The 19,245-nt window shown below is 35.7% G+C and overlaps 3 protein-coding genes and 1 pseudogene across 3 annotated transcripts; 3 read left to right on the top strand and 1 right to left on the bottom strand.

The window, feature by feature from the left end:
- Nucleotides 1-2,456: 2,456 nt before the first annotated feature.
- Nucleotides 2,457-3,797, top strand: LOC108821731 (protein SENSITIVITY TO RED LIGHT REDUCED 1). The gene is made up of 2 exons (XM_018594722.2): nt 2,457-2,633; nt 2,763-3,797. Exon 2 carries the CDS (start codon nt 2,817-2,819, stop codon nt 3,654-3,656), a length of 840 nt encoding a protein of 279 aa, XP_018450224.1. The 5' UTR covers nt 2,457-2,633; nt 2,763-2,816; the 3' UTR covers nt 3,657-3,797.
- Nucleotides 3,798-4,600: 803 nt separating this feature from the next.
- LOC108817093 (E3 ubiquitin-protein ligase RDUF2) lies at nt 4,601-5,949 on the top strand. Its single transcript, XM_018589700.2, has one exon. It carries the CDS (start codon nt 4,689-4,691, stop codon nt 5,874-5,876), a length of 1,188 nt encoding a protein of 395 aa, XP_018445202.2. The 5' UTR covers nt 4,601-4,688; the 3' UTR covers nt 5,877-5,949.
- A 7,068-nt stretch (nt 5,950-13,017) lies between these two features.
- LOC108841210 (zinc transporter 2) lies at nt 13,018-14,826 on the top strand. Its single transcript, XM_018613991.2, has 2 exons — nt 13,018-13,709; nt 14,343-14,826. Exons 1-2 carry the CDS (start codon nt 13,037-13,039, stop codon nt 14,732-14,734), a joined length of 1,065 nt encoding a protein of 354 aa, XP_018469493.1. The 5' UTR covers nt 13,018-13,036; the 3' UTR covers nt 14,735-14,826.
- Nucleotides 14,827-15,888: 1,062 nt separating this feature from the next.
- LOC130508620 (small polypeptide DEVIL 18-like) lies at nt 15,889-17,235 on the bottom strand (annotated as a pseudogene).
- Nucleotides 17,236-19,245: the final 2,010 nt, after the last annotated feature.

Raw genomic sequence — 19,245 nt, forward strand, 5'->3', positions numbered from 1 at the left:
ATTCAGGGCAGCATTCGAGAAGATGGAGGCTGAAGACAAACCGTACAATGACTACTTCTTGGAGCTTGAAAATGGAAAAAAGACTTGGACCAACGACTAGAAAAGATTGGGAAGAAGCTGAGAGGTTGGTACATTTTTTAGTGATCTTTTACAATTCAACTTTGATGCTTTCGGCTACAAAGAGCATTACGTCGCACAAGATCTACACAGAGATTGTCACCATCACAAGGAATGTCAGTAAGCTAAGCTCTGCACCAGGTCCTGATGAAACATTGCGACTTAAAGCTTTGGCAATGATGGGGAAGCTAAGGAAGTAATGGAATCCGCTTTGGGAAGGAACTGAGACTGAGAGCAGTAAGTCAAAGAGCTGATCGTTGCTACTGTTTTTGATCCATCTAATAAGATGCACTTTGCTAACCTCTGCTTTGAGAAGCTTTATGGAAAAGAAAGCATCGAGTATACTCTGCTTTCTGAATCAATTATGGACATCCTGAGGCATCTATATGAAGAGTATTGTCTTCGATACAGAACTAGTAGTGGAGGATCAGGTGGTTCGCAGTCTCAGGGAGGATCATCTTCTCAAACTCAAACTCAAGACAGTGGTGGATCATGTGCAATTTTACAAAGTCAAGTTATAGGCAGTGGTATCAGATATGAGAGAATGGATAATCTATACGCTGAGCTTCTACAAGAAACAAGTACACAAGATTCTAGTAATGAGTTAGAAGTTTATTTGAGAGAGAAAGTAGAGGTTTCAAAGGGTGTTACTGGACTTGGAACAGAGTTTGATGTTTTATCATGGTGGAGAAGAAACAGTGTGAAGTTCCCGGTCTTGTCTCAGATAGCTGCTGATGTTCTCGCGGTTCAAGCATCTTCTGTAGCATCAGAAAGTGCATTTAGCACTAGTGGGCGAGTCTTAGACGCATATAGGAGCTGCTTGACACACTTTATGGTGGAGGTGTTGGTGTGCACAGAACAGTGGTTGAAATCTGAGATTCATATCAATGAGAAAAGCATTCATACAATAGAGCAGCTACTTTCAGATGTGGAGCAACAAGATGATCTTATGAGAGGTATGATTCACGTCTTTTCATCTCTTTACAAGATGATCTTGATGTTAGAACTTAGAACACTTATAGGATTATGGTTTTGTTTTCATAGAGTTTGAAGTTGGATGCAATATCGAATAAAGAGTGGATTCTGGAAGTGTGGAGACTCGTCAGAGTTGCAGGCCTATGTTGAATGACGAGTCAGAGTCGAGACTCAAGTACTACTACTACTTATGTTTCTGTTTTTGAGTTGTTGTTCTTGTTTGAGACTTGGAAGTACTTATGTTTCTGGTGTGTTTTACTTCGTTGCAGTTTTTACTTTTTGTTTTCTTGTTTAACAAGGCTTGTTATTGTGCTTTGACATTTGATGAGTTTGGTTTAAATTTCGGTTTTCTTTTGGTTACAAATCTTATTTCGGATACATTTTATCCGAACCGGTTAGGACCCAATTGGTTTGGATCTGATTTCGGTACTTTTTTAAACCGAAAATTAGGTACCCAATTATTTCGGATAAAATATGTTTACTTTCATCAAATAATTGAACCGATCCGGAACCGGTTGGAAGCGATCCGAAACCGAATCAAAAGTCTTCAAAGTAATCATTGGATACAATTTTCTTATAACCGAATACCCGGACCCGAACGGATCCTACCCGAAACCGACCCGAATACCCGAAATCCCAACCCTAGTTAAAGCGTTCCGTGAATTCCTAAAGGATCCGAGTTTGAATTTACATCATACAACATTTCCACGCGCCACCGGAGCTTTCGTATTCTTTTTTCCTAGGAAATGGTTAACCGTTTTTTTAGTTATGTACCATAGACCTTTTAGATATTTTTTTCTAGTTGTTCACGCTATTACCACCAACTGAAGGAAAAGTCACCAGAGACGAACCTACCTTATGAGAGATCACCAGGGACGAACCTACCTTATGACTTTATGAGATGTGGAAGTTGTCAACCATTATCTTTTCAATCAGAATAATTTTATACTAAGTTTTAAAAATGCCTCAGATAAAAATTTAAATTTGTAAATATATTAATAGTGTTTTAGTTGTTTCTAGATCTGCCACTAGAAGTCACCATTGATCCTAACTTATCCAGCTGCATCATATATGGGTTTGACCAAGTGAGGCACGATAACGGAGGTAAGTTGCGATCCTTCTAGAAATTGCTCTTTTCATCACCAAATGATTTAACCAAATGCTGTTTTTCTATATGAAGACATCACCAAATGTTTTAACCAAATGCTGTTTTTCTATATGAAGACGAAATTCTCATACAAACTTCTACGCACTTTTACGAAATCTCATTTCTGCAAACATTGCAAACAGTTAAGGCCCTAGTATTTTACTTAGTGGGCCGTAAATAAGCCCATTTTATATTTACATCCGCCCGAATATCTATCTTCCATTCCATATCTTCGCATACGAGCGAGTCGCCGGTTTCGCATCGCTTCAGGACTCAGGAGTCAGAACTCATAAGCACCAAACTCAGCCCCAATGTCTCACTGAGTCCACCCGGGGTGCTTCGTATTCCAAGTTCTATCTTGTTCCATCGTCCTCTCGTATTTTCGTTTCTAATTGTAAGTCTTTTATATCTGTTATTCCTCGAAGGTTTTTTTCTTCTCGATCTCAAAGTAGACAGACAGATCTAAGATCAATAAATGTAGTTGGTCCTGCTCTAATCATAGAAACTTAATTGTGATGTTTAGGTAATGCAATCGTTGCAGAAACCCTAATTTCGGAGGGTTGTGTAAAAAGTAGCAATGGTTAAAAACGCAATTAGTGATGGTGAGTGGACAGTGGTCTTACCTAGTAAACGAAGACATGGGAAAATAAAACCTAAACCTAAGATTCAGGAAGAAGAAGAAGAAGAAGAAGAAGAAGAAGAAGAGAAGCCGTGGAAGTCTGATGATCTTGAAGTTGATCCCCAAAGGCAAGCAAGAGTAAAGCAGAAGATGGAAAACTCTATCAAGAAAGTCGAGAGCTCAAAATTCTACGCAGCATTCTTAGAAAAGCTCAAATGCCCCGAGGTTTCGGACCAGTTTCGCCTGGTGTTAGGTGACGAAACACAGCTTCAGATGGTTATGTACGGTATAGGAAGCATCGAGTCTTACGAATCTCCAAGGTTTCAGCTCAGCGTTGCAATCTTGATGAAGAGGGAGTTTGAATGGGTTGGTAACATTGAAGTGTTCGATCCGGTCCTCTCGGTGACTGAATCTAGTGTCTTGGAATCTCTGGGGTGTACTGTTTTGTCTGTGAACGAGCAAGCTCGTAGGGAAGCTTTGAAGCCTACTCTTTTCTTCATGCCGCACTGTGAGGCTAATCTGTATAGCAACCTGTTGCAAGCGAACTGGAGGATGGATCGGTTGCGCAGGATTGCATTGTTTGGGAACAGCTTTCAGATGTATGAGGAGCAGGTGACGTTTAAACCGAATGTCATCCGTGCTACCAAACGGATCATAGCTGCACGGGGATTCACTAGTGAGTTTGCTATTGAGACTGTATCTGATGATTATTTTCCAGCGTTCCATGATTCGAGCTGGCATTTTTTCAGCCCCGGTTTAGATTCGGAGCTGCCATTGTTGGTTTCAGAGGGATTATAGATCATTGCTTTTTTGCACTTGTCAGGTCTTTGTGTTTGTCTATCCTCTTCCTGCATAAGTTTAACCATTTGAAGTTGTTGACTTATCATTGGTTTAATATTTGCTTGAAACAATGAAATATGTTATCACAAATTTTCATAATCTCTTCAGTAAGTTGTATTTAGTTTTCACAGCTAAGTTGTTGTTCTTGGCTATATTTGTGTTTGTTCTGACTCCAAGTTGTGGTAATCAGTTGGTAGAATTGCAATTTGTCTGTTTTCATTAGTTGCCAACAAATTAGAGGAGACAAAGACAAAAGTTAGTTGAGCAATATCAGTCTTTCTTTAACTATAATATTAAAAAGACCAAGTACAAAAGGTTTTCATGTATGTATAATGTATTTTATCAACTTGGCACCTATGTACTAGTATCAATTAGTCAAATGCATATATAGATACGAGTTGGTTTTAGGTAATGTATTTTATCAGTTTATTGAGCCACCAACGTGTAAGAAATCTAATTTTCCAAGGTATCTACCTTCCACCTCATTGCCAAACATTATAGCCAGATTATAGCATGTCACATATTGTTTTACTTAACTAACAAATGTAAAGTACAGCATTTAAGTTATAAAAAGTGATAGAATTATTAAGCAAGTCAGCACACTTTTGCTTGTGTCATGATTTACAGGCCGAAACGATGTCGTCTGATGGCTATTTTCCCAGAAAAAACGGAGATCAAATGGGTTCCACATTAAGGCCCACAAACAGCGGACACGGCGATACTTTTGACTTTTCTTCAAAAACGTTCAGCGTTTGGTCAAAACACCTTATAGACGCATCGAACGTTCCTCTTCTAGACATAACGACTGTTTATACCTCCGCTATCTTCTACCCAGTCAAACACTTGCCACGTGTCTAATTACCGTCTAATCCAACGTCGTTAAATCCGCTCCCACGACCGCCTTATAAACCGCATTTTCATTTTCTCATTTCTCAAATTCTCTCATTTAATTCTCTCAGATCCTCTTAGCGAGTCAGAAAGTTCCAAAAGATGCCGTCAACGCCGCCGACAACACCCATCACGACGTCGTATTGGTGTTACAGCTGCACGCGATTCGTCAGCGTCTGGGCCGAACACGGCGCCACCACCGACGGCCTCGCTTGTCCACACTGCGACGGCGGTTTCATCGAAGAAGTAACCGATTCCTCCTCCCCCGCCGCCGCAACCGGATTAACCACCCCAGCTTCCGACGAAGTTAGATCCGTAAACAGCAGCCGTAGATCCGTGATCAGACGGCGGAGATCCAGTCGCCGCCCGTCGTTTAACCCCGTCATCGTCCTCCAAGGCGGAGGCGCCGGCGAGGGAGAAGAAGGAGACGCCGCGGCTAGGGAACGGCGCGCTTTCGAGTTCTACTACGACGACGGATCCGGATCGGGCCTTCGACCGCTTCCGGATTCCGTATCGGAGATCTTGATGGGATCCGGATTCGAGCGGTTGCTCGAGCAGCTGAGTCAGATCGAGGCGACGGGGGGCGGAATCGGGAGATCCGGGAACCCGCCGGCGTCGAAATCGGCGATCGAGTCTCTGCCGAGAGTCGAAATCTCCGGTCGCCATCTAACGGCGGAGGCGAACTGCGCGGTTTGCACGGAGGTTTTCGAGGCGGAGGAGACGGAGGCGCGTGAGATGCCGTGTAAGCATATATTTCACGAGGACTGTATAGTGCCGTGGCTCTCGATACGGAACTCGTGCCCAGTCTGTAGATTCGAGATACCTTCGGAGAGTAACCAACGGAGCAGCGAGGAGGAGGATAACGCTGTTGGGATGACGATATGGAGACTCCCCGGAGGGGGGTTTGCTGTCGGGAGGTTTAACGCGGCGATGAGAGATGGGGAGAGAGTGTTGCCGGTGGTTTTGACGGAGATGGATGGTGGTGGGCTTGGTGGTAACAGCGAGGGTCCTAGACGGATCTCGTGGGTTAGAGGTAACGGGGGAGTTGAATCAGATGGCAGTAACGGTGGTGGATCCGGGTCGGGAGGGAGGTTGAGACGGATGGTTCGTGGAGTTGTGTCTTTGATGAGGAGAGTGAGACCTAACCGTGGGTCTAATAATTCCTCTTCTGCTGCTGTGTCGTCTTCGGACAGTGAAGTGGAATCTAGGGTTATGGATCGGTCGAATTCAGTGCTGAGGAGATACTTTGGGAGGAACAGAAGTAACAGAGGTTCTTCAGTTCTGCATTGATATATATGTAATGGTTTGTTTGTTCATTATTCAAGAGTGTATATATAATATTGCAACTCCTTTTATTTTAGAATTTGATTGATTCTTCGTATGTTACATTACATTACATCAAAATGTCTAATGTTCATTCAAGTTTTCATCTTTTTTTGTTTTGTTTAGCTTTAGCTTTTGTCTCCTCGAAAGTTTTACCGAGATTTTGGCTGTTTTGGTTTCCGAGAAAATCCGAGAAAGTAATAAGAATGCTTGTCGTTTAAGCTTTATTTTTTCCTCGGATGCTGAGAGACTTAATAGTGGGGCCTAGCTGAGAAATGAGAATTGATTGTTAAGTTGCCAAATTTGAATTCAAATTCAACTTCAAGTCACCTTCTCATTCATACCTCGACCGTGCCGTTCTATTTCGGTCCGAACGGTTGACCGGGTCAAAAATGTTAAGTTCAAACACTTAATTACGACAAGTTACTTAGTGTGTGTCCGTGACAGAGAGACATTTTCCATGTAATCCGTCAGACATAGTCAGAAATCCACAAGAAAACAGACATGTTCGGTCCCACACACTAATGATCAACCGTCGGTTCTCAATCTTCCCTTTTTTCATTCTTAATTTTGCTTTATGTTTTCTTCTAACCAAACAAGAAACATCTTGCAGCTGATAACGAATTAGAAGTTTGTAAGCGTGGATCATACGGAGCTGGCGAATGGACAAAGACCAAGGATCTCGGTAGCAAGCTTTTTAGCTCAAGTAAACGTCCCAATTTCTCCATTTTATGGACTGGTGAAAGAGCTCGAGTCTGAAGTTAACCATCCAAATACAGAGACATAAACCATAAAAGAATACACAGAAGGATCCTTTGTGAAAGGTCTCGATGGTGAAAATCCCATCTGTTCGAAGTTCAGCATATGGAAGCAAAACCACAGCAAAATAATTTGTGTGTTTCTTAGCAGAAACTACTCTGTTCTTAGCAACAAAAAAAAAAACTAATCTGTTCTTGGCTCTTGTAGTTAAACCATGTAGCAAATATAAAAAGAATAGCGTCTCTGCAGTGTGCGTATATGTGTTTGAGCTAGTCTGTATTTTTGATCTTTATACTTAAGCCATATGTAACAGACTACATATCAGAATTCATTGCAATTATTTGATCCAAAGATTCAAAACTTTATTTTCTTACTACCTCTTCAGCTCATGTCTGAGAACTGAGACAACGAAGATTTTTTTCAGTTACCATCAAGAGTATAGTATACCACAGCAGTTTTGAATTTGATTACTTGATACGATAACGAATTTATGGATAGCTCAACCGGTGTACTAGCTGACCGGGAGACAGCTTAGACATCCATTTAATTCCTTCTGGTCCAAAACTTCTTGGAAACTGTTAAGGTAAATCCAATAACAATAGATAGATCCAGTCAGAGAACTTACTGAGAACTCGAGAACCGGTAATAGATCACGAAAAAAGAAGGATCAACCGAAAGAACAGAGATGATTTAATGGTGGATGATAAAGAACATGAACAGAGAGAGAGTTAGGGTTTAGAATATCTACAATTATTTATGCTCGGTTTCGTCATGCCCTCCATCACCAGCTGATTATGTAAATATTTTATTTATCTAATATATTACAAAGGTACTGGCCATATAAACACTTGTTTTCCTTCAATTTCTTATAAGATTTCTTGGCTTTATGGACGTTACACTTTGTCCTACACACATACAGAGAGGCTCCATATCAAACCCTAAATCGAAACCTAAGCGATTATGAACTTACTGCATTAAAAGGTATGTATAATAGGGACTTTATGAGGATCACCATTGTGTAACCAGATTACATATGGAATAAAGAGCGAACAAACTTCAAGCAAAATAAAAACAAAAACAAACAGATTGTCAACAAACACGAGTCAGGCAACCACCTTTTCTTTTGTGTTGCCTTGATCTGGAGTCGGGTAAAACCATCTCAAGTTTACCTCTATTTTAACCTCTATGTTTCTCCTAAAATAGAGGAATTCTATTATAAAAAAAAAATTGTTCCAATGTATAACTCTATAACTTTATAATAGAGTTTTTGTATTTAAGGAAAAATATAGATAATTGATATTTTCATCTCTAAATATAGAAGCAAAAAATATAAATTTTTATTTTTATTTTCTAAAATAAAAGAACTCTATTATATAGACATATACTTTGGAGAATATCCATCTTTGTAATAAAGAAAAATATAAAAGGTATATCGGAGATGCTATAACTGGAGGTGGAGGTCCGCTAGAACATTATTTTACCATGGACTGGACTTCTATTGTTCAGGTTTTGGTCAAGAACGACAAGAATGTCCGGAATCGTCTCATTCTGCTAGTCAACTCTTACGAGAAGAGCAACATGAGGGGTTTCTTTGGCTTTGCACTTGATGTTTGTAAAAAAATTAATGAAAATACAATTTGACATTATTAGAAAAAAATAATCCCACATCCATATTAAATTATTTACGTAAATAATTCTGTCGATAAGTATTGAAGAAGTAAAACGAGTCTACTTAATTCAATGTATTTTATATATTATCATTATATTATATGGACGAAAGATAGATTGATGTTATGATATACCTGTCATTATGCTCGGATTCGTCATGCACGCCATCACCAACTAAATATTTGAGTATTAATTTTATAATTTGATAGATCATTATTTTATCAAATTATAGATAATCAAAGAACGGGCACGGTCTCGGTCTATATAATAGTCTTTTTCAATTTCTATGCAAGATGTGATGGTTTTGTGGACGTGTTACCCTTTGACGCAAGGTTGCTTAAAACCACAATCAGAACTTGGATGATTCGGAACTTAATGCACTATTAAGTCTTGCATTGTTGGATAACACGGCACCATGCATGATTGCGTAAAATCATAGCATAAAAAGTGAAATAATATGAGATGAGATCACTGATCAAAGTTGTAAATTAGGAGACGTGCGAGGCTATAATAACACACCCTGTTTGAGGCTGAAATTGTGTATCAAAGTCTGTATGACCGACAAACATACAAAACTAGCTAGAAGATTACAGAGCAGTTGTCTTGGCCAAAATGCGTAGATCTTTTGAGTCTTTGACGTATAATTTTTGCAAAAATCATTTGTAATCTCTGACCAATAAAAAAGAAAGGAAGAGGCAGGGGGGGATCTAGAAACACTTGGAGTTTGGGGCACTACAATAATTTTGGAAGGAGTTGGGGGCATTTTCATTGAATTTAAGCTAATTACACTGAATAAATTAAAGGTATTGTACTAATTATTCAAGAAAACTAAATTTTTAGTTGGGGGTATAACCCCGCACGCTACAACATGCATCCGTCCCTGGGAAGAGGATCAGCTGTTGTCTTCGTTGGTAATGCATATATATGAGTCATATGACTGAATAACCGATAATATCAGTTGCGGAGCCAGATTTTTTTTTTTTTTTTTTACAAAAAAAATTATAAATAATATTACTCAACTAAAACATATGATGCATTCATTGTAAAAAAAAGTTTTTGAATTAAATAAATTTAACTTTCATTAACAAAAAAAAATATGCAGGATCGAAAAGATCACATCAACAAAAGTAGATACAAGGAGACAACATAAAATCAACTTAAATGTATAACGTACATTAGAACAAATTTTACCACATTTTTACTGAAATTTTAACAAATTTTAGCACTTAAACCGTGTAATTTTATAATGACAACAAATAGACAAATTATTTCAATATTTAGGGAGCGGCTGCCCCTACCCTCCTCCCTCCCTCTGCCACTGGAATATAGGATCTCGAAGAGTTGAAATCTTATTCTTCTGTTTTATGCTTCTATTTAAATTTTAAATATTAACTAGATCTCGACCCGCACAACCGTGCGGGTAATTATTTTCATTTTTATACATGTAACTATCTAGTTTACATTGGTGATATATAATTTTAATATTTACCAAATTATTAATAGTTTTATAGCATTTTCAAATATAACAATTTTATAGTTTGCATGCAGTAATTTATTATTTTGTTTCAAATTATTAGTGATATCTCTCTTATTAAAACATGAACACTAATTAAAATATTGCATTCTTTGATATTTACGATAAAATCCATTCAAATTAATATTAACTTAGATATTAATTTCCTTAAAAGTATACTTGTATTTTAGGTTTTGATCATACATATATGTTAATCAAATTATTTGTATGATTTAAATATTTGACTGAATAAATGTAATTTATGCTAATGACAAAATTTGGTATAATATCTATTGTATTTTCAAAATTGCACAAGATAAAAAATACAAAACAATCACATTAATGAATAGTATATGAATATGGTTTATATAAAAATAAACTTGATTATATTTTTGTAAATGAAATAGTCATATACTTCTATTATCGAAATATGAAATAAAACCATCTATTATATTTAATAACATTTAAAATAGCACTTAAAATAGAAACTGAATGCACTTTTAAATAAAATTTGTAGACCTATTGCTCATATTGATGACATATTTTTCAATCATGTGATACAAATATTAACAAATCTTAATTGTTAGAGATCAAAGATTTAATTGAAAAATATTATATAAATTTATATCACAAACTAATACAAAATTGTACATAGGTTTAATATAATTACAAAATTAATTAGATACTTAAAGTGTTTATTTTAATAAAAATAAAATATACATCGAGTCTATTATTAATTACGAAATTAATTAAATATTTAAAAGATTTGTAAAGTGAAAAACGAATTATAACATTAATATTTTAAATAAAAACGAATATATATTTATATAGTAAATAAATAGATTTGAAAAGATTTTATTTGGATGTAATTAAGAGAAAATCTAGGAATATTTATTTATAACATATTAAGGAAACAAATATGTTTATGTATATCATTAATGATTGAAAAATGTTATGTGACCAAGTCTTGTAAGTAGTCCATTTTTTAAAATATCACACATAGATGAAAAGTCATGACTTCTCTTTTAATAGATTAGATGCTATATTTTTTTTAAATAACCGGGAAAAACCGTTTGGGACCCTTGATAACTCGACTGTGTTTTTTTTGGTCTAACTCAAAAGTAGCTGTTATGAACTCGTGACTCATAAACGGGCCTGGTCATAGACACAGAAAAGGTTTTTGACAGAAAAAAAGACATAGAAAAGGAAACAATGGTCTAAAACCCTTAACTATTTTAAAGGTAATATATTAAACATTTTTTTTCAAAAAGAAAATATATATATTAAACATTTACATGGATGCTTCATCGGACATTTTCGCTTCCCGCTTCGGAATCGGAATCTTGTGAAATTTTAAAGAATCTTGCTTTCAAAACGCTTTTTAAATATCATATTTAAAAATATGTTAAAAACTTACCATTCCATTTTGGAATTACGATTCCATTTAGAAAAAAATACAATGTCAGAAGTAAATAAAAAATATAAAAATTGTTTTGTTTTTAATATAAATCTAAAATTTAATAGAAGTAAAATAGATTATATAAATATACAAATATTAGAACTAATACTACAAATTATCTCTATGCATTGAGGATTTATTTGAGATTTATAATATATATTCAAATATATTGTGTCAATTATTTATGAAATATTAAAAAAATAATTTGTATAATTATTTTTTATAAACTTAATTTATGTATATTTTCACGGGTTTAACATGAAATCATTTAAAATTACTATAAATGAATTAATAAGTGCTTTATTTTAATTTGAATCATATAATTTTAGTTGTATTTGTAATTTATTATATATACATATATAAATATATGCTTTCTTGCGAGAAGTACCTACTTCTTAATTTTTAAAAAGTCTCGCTTCTACGCTTTCATACGATTCTTCTTTCGTGTATCCGCTTCCGTTTCAATGTAATATAGCTTCAAACTATTAAAAACAAATTTAATTAATTTTAGATAAATTGTCTATAACTTGTACGTGGATCTTAATCATTACAGATGATAGAGTTTCCAAATTCGTACTAATTACGTAATAGTATAAGTGTATAACTGATAAATCCCCTAAAAGATAAAAAAAAATAACCGGGCTTCGTAGCCTGGTGGTAATGGAACCTTAGCTGAGGTGCCCGCCACCCAGCTTCGAAACCCGACCACAGCGATTTAACATCCTTACTGCTGGAGCGCTGGACCCCTTCGGGGGATATTTGGGAAAGTGGCTGCCCAAACACCAGAGATATCAAAAAAAAAAAAAGATAAAAAAAAATCTAGAGATCTCTTAAATACATGCTGACAGTAAACGAGATACAGATACAGTGATACACAATCCATATTCATCCTGCCTATTTCAAGATACAGATACAGTGATACACAATCCATATTCATCCTGCCTATTTCAAGCAGTGCCGTGCGAAGAGTTATAGGGGCCTAAGACAAGTTTTTAAAATAAACTTATTTATAGCTGTGAAAACAATTTTCAAATAAAATATATCATTTTTCACCAAATATACAAATCTAACAGAATAAATTTATCATGTGCTATATTATGTCATATAGAAAACAAATATACATGAATTCAGAAGGTGAGTTAGTTAGTCGACTCTAGGTGGAAAATATTTTTTTTTAAACTAAATCTAAACCACTAAAACATAAATTGATTAAAATTTTGGGGTTCTAAGAGTGTTATATAAATTGGGGGCCTGAGGCGAGTGCCTTTTCCAATACACTATAGGCACGCCTCTGATTTCAAGACTCATATGAATCAATAAATTTGACATATTTTGCATAAATTTGAAATTTTAATCCATTTTCAGGATTCAGAACTCAGACATATCAATATTTCTGTCATTTTTCAAAAACATTGATAAAGCAATAAACCAATCTAAAGAAAGCTTTCATAAAAAAATTGAATACTACTTTTTGTCAACGTTATGATTCTAATAATTATAAATATACAATGATTGTATCCGGTACAGGGTATTTCACAAGGAACCAGCTCTTCGGTCGCCGGCTATTAGTTTTGTAGTACAACTTCCGAATGATATTACCGTTGTACTGTCACAGAAAATCTCTTACAATAAAGTCAACACTGTACTACAAACACAACCATATATATACATAAGTCCATACACTATTTAAGTTCATGAAGTGAAAAAAGTACAACACAAACAAGACTAATGGCTTTCTCTTCCAAAACCCTAAGGTCAACTCTCTTCTTCCTCTCTATTCTCTTCCTTTGTTTTTCCCTAATCCTAGCTCACGGCGGCTCAGACCACAACGAAGAGGAGGAGGCTGCTAACCAACCACCTCCGGCCGCTGGCACAACCGCCGTGGATCTCCGGTCCAAGAGCTTAGTGCGTGTGAAGATCTACTGTCTTATAATACTCTTCTTTAGCACATTCTTGGCGGGAATTTCTCCTTACTTTTACCGGTGGAATGAGTCTTTTCTCCTTCTCGGAACTCAATTCTCCGGCGGTATATTCCTCGCCACCGCTCTAATTCATTTCCTCAGCGATGCCAACGAGACTTTCCGAGGGTTGAAACACAAAGAGTATCCTTACGCCTTTATGTTAGCAGCCGGTGGATATTGCCTTACGATGCTAGCAGATGTGGCGGTTGCGTTTGTAGCGGCTGGGAGTAGTAAACACAATCACAACGGGGCTAGTGGAGCCGGAGAGTCGAGAGTGGATGATGCCTTGGAGGTGAAGGAAGAAGGTCGCCGTCAGACTGGAAGTAATGTTGATGTGAATCAAACGATTTTGCGTACGAGTGGATTTGGAGACACGGCTTTGCTTATTGTTGCGCTTTGTTTTCACTCCGTCTTCGAGGGAATCGCTATTGGTGTGTCAGGTAACAAATACTGAAACACGCTTCTTGATTGAACAACGTTAACCAAGTGGATATGTACTTATATCTAGATGGATTGGTGTAGTAATTATAATTGCTTTAGGTAAACCTAAGCTATATGATCCCCTAAGATTTCATTCATTTTATGCAGTTTGGGTAGTCTACTATATGCATGGTTAGATAGAGGAAAGTTATTTATAGGCAGCGTACATAACTTTAGAATTACGTCTCATGTCCTTTTTTCTGCGTTTACATTTGGGATTTCATGTTTTTTTTTTGGTGATTTCATGTTATATATACACGCAAATGGAAACGAAACAAGCGTGGCTTAGCCGAGACACTCTTGTTAAGTGTCACTTTCTGCTACAAGACAATTATATATGACCTATTGTTACTAGTGTTCTGAATTATACATAAATTCAATTAGCTATTTTTAAATTCACGGAACCTTGTTAATAACATTACACAAGCTTTAAATGGCTACCTAGTATTAGCTTATTCTAGCTAAATACTACTATCCAACGATAATATAAATTTAAGTTGGATCCAGTGTAGGTATATAATACTATAGATATAAAGTCTGATACCTAAATCCTTTTAATTTATAAAGTTATCTAATGACCATATATTGAACAGACACTAAACGCGACGCATGGAGAAACCTATGGACAATATCTCTGCACAAGATCTTTGCGGCCGTAGCAATGGGAATAGCTCTCCTCAAGCTAATCCCTAAACGACCATTCTTCCTCACAGCTGTCTATTCCTTTGCCTTCGGGATTTCGAGTCCTTTAGGCGTGGGGATTGGCATCGGCATCAATGCTACGAGCCAAGGAGCCGCAGGTGATTGGACTTACGCAATATCAATGAGCATTGCATGTGGAGTCTTCATGTATGTTTCGATTCATCACCTTATCGCAAAAGGCTATAAGCCTCGTGAGGAGTGTCACTTCGACAAGCCAATCTACAAGTTTCTTGCTGTCTTCCTCGGTGTTATCGTGCTCTCTATTGTTATGATTTGGGATTGATTTTGTTCACACTTTTAGTTTCACCAATTCCTTTGTTAAATCTGTTTCATCATCTTTCAAGTTCATTTTCGAGAAATTTAACAATTCAATGTAAATCATTGAAAAAAGTTTGTATCACTCTCTTAGTTCCACTTGCATTTGTCTCTTCAGGAACTTGCTAAACCTTCTTTAAGTTCTCTAAGTGTTTTTATCTTCTTTGTGCACTTAGAAACCATCAAGCTATTAAAGCAAAATAGGATCCAAGCTTCTACATTGTATATCAACCATTCGTTTTCATTAATGATACTCACATTTAAAAAAAAAAAGATTTGAGTGTACCACTCATAAAACCTAGCAATTGGTTAATTATCATCACATACATGTTTTCTGTTTGGTCCATCACATAATTGTTCGGCAAATGCAAAGTGTGACACAAGCCCAACAATGCAAATCAACCAAAAGGAACAAAAAGCAATGTTGGTTAATTTGCTAACGGTTCTTTTAAAAAAAAAACTTACTAACAGGTATATCTAGGGGATGGTATTTTATTTGTTAAATCTGATTTATCTGTAAGATGGACCGACATATATAAAATGCGAACAGTGGAGCGGAACACCGGTACAGTTTTGTTTATGTCTTTTAAATTCCCAATGTTTCAGAGGGTATCTTTCTCACTTCAATACAACTATACAAGCACACAATAATTAGAAGAAAATGATTACAAAATACTCGTGTGAAAGTATAGCTTGAGCTTAATTTTTTGTGGGTTCATAATATAATTTTTTTTATTAAAGTGTCATTTGGTGGACTCCTTGTTCGGGAATACGTTAGGCGCTACGCGTGCGCTCGGGTAGCGCCTAGCGATTAATGAAAAAATCGGAGACTAATCGAAGATTAATCGGGGATTAATTTTAGGGCATCTATCAAACAGAAGAGTTATATTAAAAATATGTCTGTGAATCCCGAAGATTAGTTGGGGTCTAGTGGTCTGCTCCCTTCTATAAGTTTCAATCAACCAGGGTTCAAATCTCAGTGTTGCCTTTTTTTGTTTTTTTCACTGCTAGGTTAAATAAAATGGGAAAAGACAAAACTGTCCCCATCTTCAACCTAAGGTCCTGCGTTTTTTTGGCTGCCGTTTTATTTTTTTTTCTTGCGATTTCATCTTTGTCACATCTCTATAAGGAATTCTAGGCGTGTTTGTGCCAACATACGAGCATGGAAACGCAGCGTTTCAAGATGTAGAAGCGGGACATATGCTCCTTCGCTACATTACGACACTTTCGGGTCACGGAAGCGCCTCTTTGAGACAAGCTCCGAGAGATGGAGCACTTGGTAGCTGTGTCAGCTTGGCCTTTCGTCGAACTGCTTCTAGATAGAAACGGAAGTTTCCTTTTTTTTTTGTGACACCGTTCATTCATTAAAATTAAAAAGCCTCAGGTCCAAGTCATTCCCAAAAGATCCATTACAGAGAAAGATGAAAAGTCTGTTTTGCCAAAAAATCGGCATCACAGTTGTGCAAACGAGAAATATGAGAGAAGGTTATCGCGACAAAAGCAGAGGTCATTTGTTGGATGTCTTTCACGATTCCAAAGATTTCCGAAACCTGCGTGTCGTTAGAGATTGTTCTGATGAGCGTTTTGTTGTCGGAGAACAGTTTGAGATGTGTAATCTCACGGTCCACCGCAGAGAGGATTGCTGATCTGAGGGCTAGTGCTTCAGCAATTAGAGGAGATCCGATGGAGTCCTGGGCTGTAGAGCCTTGTCCGATCTTGGTACCTGTTGAGTCCGTGAAGATCCAGGCGAGACCTACTCGTTTTGATGTATTGTCAAAAGCCGCATCTGATTTGCATGTCTTGAACGGCGTTGCTTCCAGTTGATCCATCATTGAGCGGGAGATGGCAGGTAATATAACTGTTGATTTGCCTTTCTTCTCTTGTGCAAAGTTCCATTCTCTCGCTAATCTGAACCCTCTTGTTGCTACCTCCATTGGTGACAGATATCTTTTCTCGAAGAGTGCAAGATTTCTGGTTGTCCAAATCGCCCAACAAATCCAAAAAACGGAAGTTTCTTAGGAGTGGGTTTTGGAGAGAAACTCTCCATAAAGATGGGCTCTAAAGAAGAATACAAAGTACATTTTCTCGAGAAACTTCTTGGCAAGATGGGTTTTGAAGAAGAAGAAGAAGAAGTAGCTTTTCTTGAGAAGTTTCGTCTGAAAAAGTCGGGTTTTGAAAAAAAATGAGTTGTCTCGAATATGGAATCTTTCTTGGAAACTCTCCACAACTTTACATCATCCATGAATGATGAATCAAGAATGGATGTCTCGGTACTTTCGATCCAATTAACTCTGTATATAGATGCACACTAATGTAGAATGTGTGTTGTTTGATGTTTGAAAATAGAGCTAGGAAATTGATAGAGAACTTGGAATGAAATAGGTCAAAGCTTTTGAAACACTTCTTATAATAGTATAGAGCAAAATAGAGATAGGTGTACTGTGTACATACACATATTTAATACTCATTCTGTTTCAATATATTTGATGTTTTGGTTGTATGCACAATAATTAAGGTAAACACTCTTTCCTAAAAAGTAACATTAAAAGTATAAATCAAAACTAATTCAGCAAATTCTTTAAAATAAGTACTAAACATTATTGGTCACACAGTTTTCTATAAACTAAGAATAATATAAAAATATCAAAACATCAACTATTTTGAAACATAAAAAACTCTCTAAAACATCGTGTATTTTGAAACGGAGGGAGTATATCTAAAACAAAAGTTGAAACATTGTAGTTTAGAGATTCGTTTTGACCAAAAACAAAGGGTTTCACCCTTTTTCTTTTAACAATTGTTATAGTTTTAGTAAAATACAATTTCGTTCTATAGCTAACTTGGTAAGCAACTAAATTCCAACTTGATACATATGAGCTGTTTCGAAATTTTAAGCAATTCCTATTTAAAATAGCCTACCTAGTTCGTGATAAGCTACGCTGGGTGACATATTGATGAATGATACCAGTACAAAATCAGTAGACTACATGTAGTGTTATTTGTTGCCAAGCGTGTTTATATGATGGATAACCAATATAGGATATGTGGAGTTTCGATATAAATTCCAACATATTATAAGTTTTCTCTTCACAATTACCATGGCATAAATCGAGATTATGGTTGCTCGATCTTCATATAAAAATACCAAGCACAGAATCTTATTTAACAATTTGTTGACGTCATTACTTACTTTTTGTTGACGTTAATTACTTAAAAAAGGCAGGTTAATTGATTTTTTTAGGAATTGGGGACCATAAGTGTACGATTTAGCAAAAAGAAACTCATCTACAAATATCTTTTAGAAATGTAAAACAAACAGCAACTGAAATTGGAATTTACTTTTTCCAACTAAACCCACCAACTTATGTAGGATTTGAAAATTCAATATGCATTTATTTCCAGTGAAACTTTCAAAGATGTTATTATTTTCATCAATACCATTAAAACATGAACAAACAAAAAAAATCATTAATGGTATTAGTGTCTTTTGATTTTATGGGCTTATTTCAACATTTAGATGGACTTGCTAACTAATTAAATAAGTTGTGTTTTTATATAATCAAATTCAAATTCCATAAACTTTTTAATATCAATACCACAAATTAAAGTCTGCAATAATTTTAATAAGTTGATATTAAAGATTGAAATTTTGTAACTACACGGGATAAGACTTAATCAAAAATATTATTGATCAGTTTATATGTTTAGCAATATTTTATATAAATTATAAATCTTTAAAATTATATAATAGCCCAAATAAAAATTTCGGATAACAATGTTTTGAAAACTGACCCGAACACTGAACCGGAAAATTTACCGGGTTACTGGGTCATTGAGTCGACTGCAGGTAAACCGCGGGTGAAACGTAATAAATGAATTAATTTTATTATATAATAATATATTAGCTAATAAAATAAAAAAATAAAATATATAAAACTAAACTTACTACTTTCTAAATATATTTAAAACATAAAATAATAGTTTGGATATGTATATATTTATGTTTAATAAACATTTAGAATACTTAACTTAACTTTTTATATTTTTATTTTCATTTGATATACAACTAAAAAAATATTCTACTGGTTCAACCGATAGTTCAACTGGTACCGGGTTTTGGGTTTTAGTGGGTTTGAGCGGGTTTTTGCGAGTTTTTAAATTTTGGGTTTTGTACCCGAATTTATTTCAGGTCACCCGGTTTTCCGTTTCAACTGCGGGTCCGGATCAGATTTCAAAATACTGGATAAAACTATTGTTTAACTTATTTACAAACATAAAACGGTTGGAGCGCATTTTAAATTTCGTCATACAGTACACACTATAACAAACCCGCATAATTGAAACTTGATCATGTCACAGTTTATATAATTAAAACGAAGAATTATCAATCTTTTATATTGAAAAAACAACAGAAAAATATCCGCCCTTTTAAGGGCGGGTCAGAATCTAGTTCTCTATTAATTTTCCCCCAAGTAAAAC

The sequence above is a fragment of the Raphanus sativus genome, chromosome 2 (assembly GCF_000801105.2).
Source record: "Raphanus sativus cultivar WK10039 chromosome 2, ASM80110v3, whole genome shotgun sequence".
NCBI classification, from domain to species: Eukaryota; Viridiplantae; Streptophyta; class Magnoliopsida; order Brassicales; family Brassicaceae; genus Raphanus; species Raphanus sativus.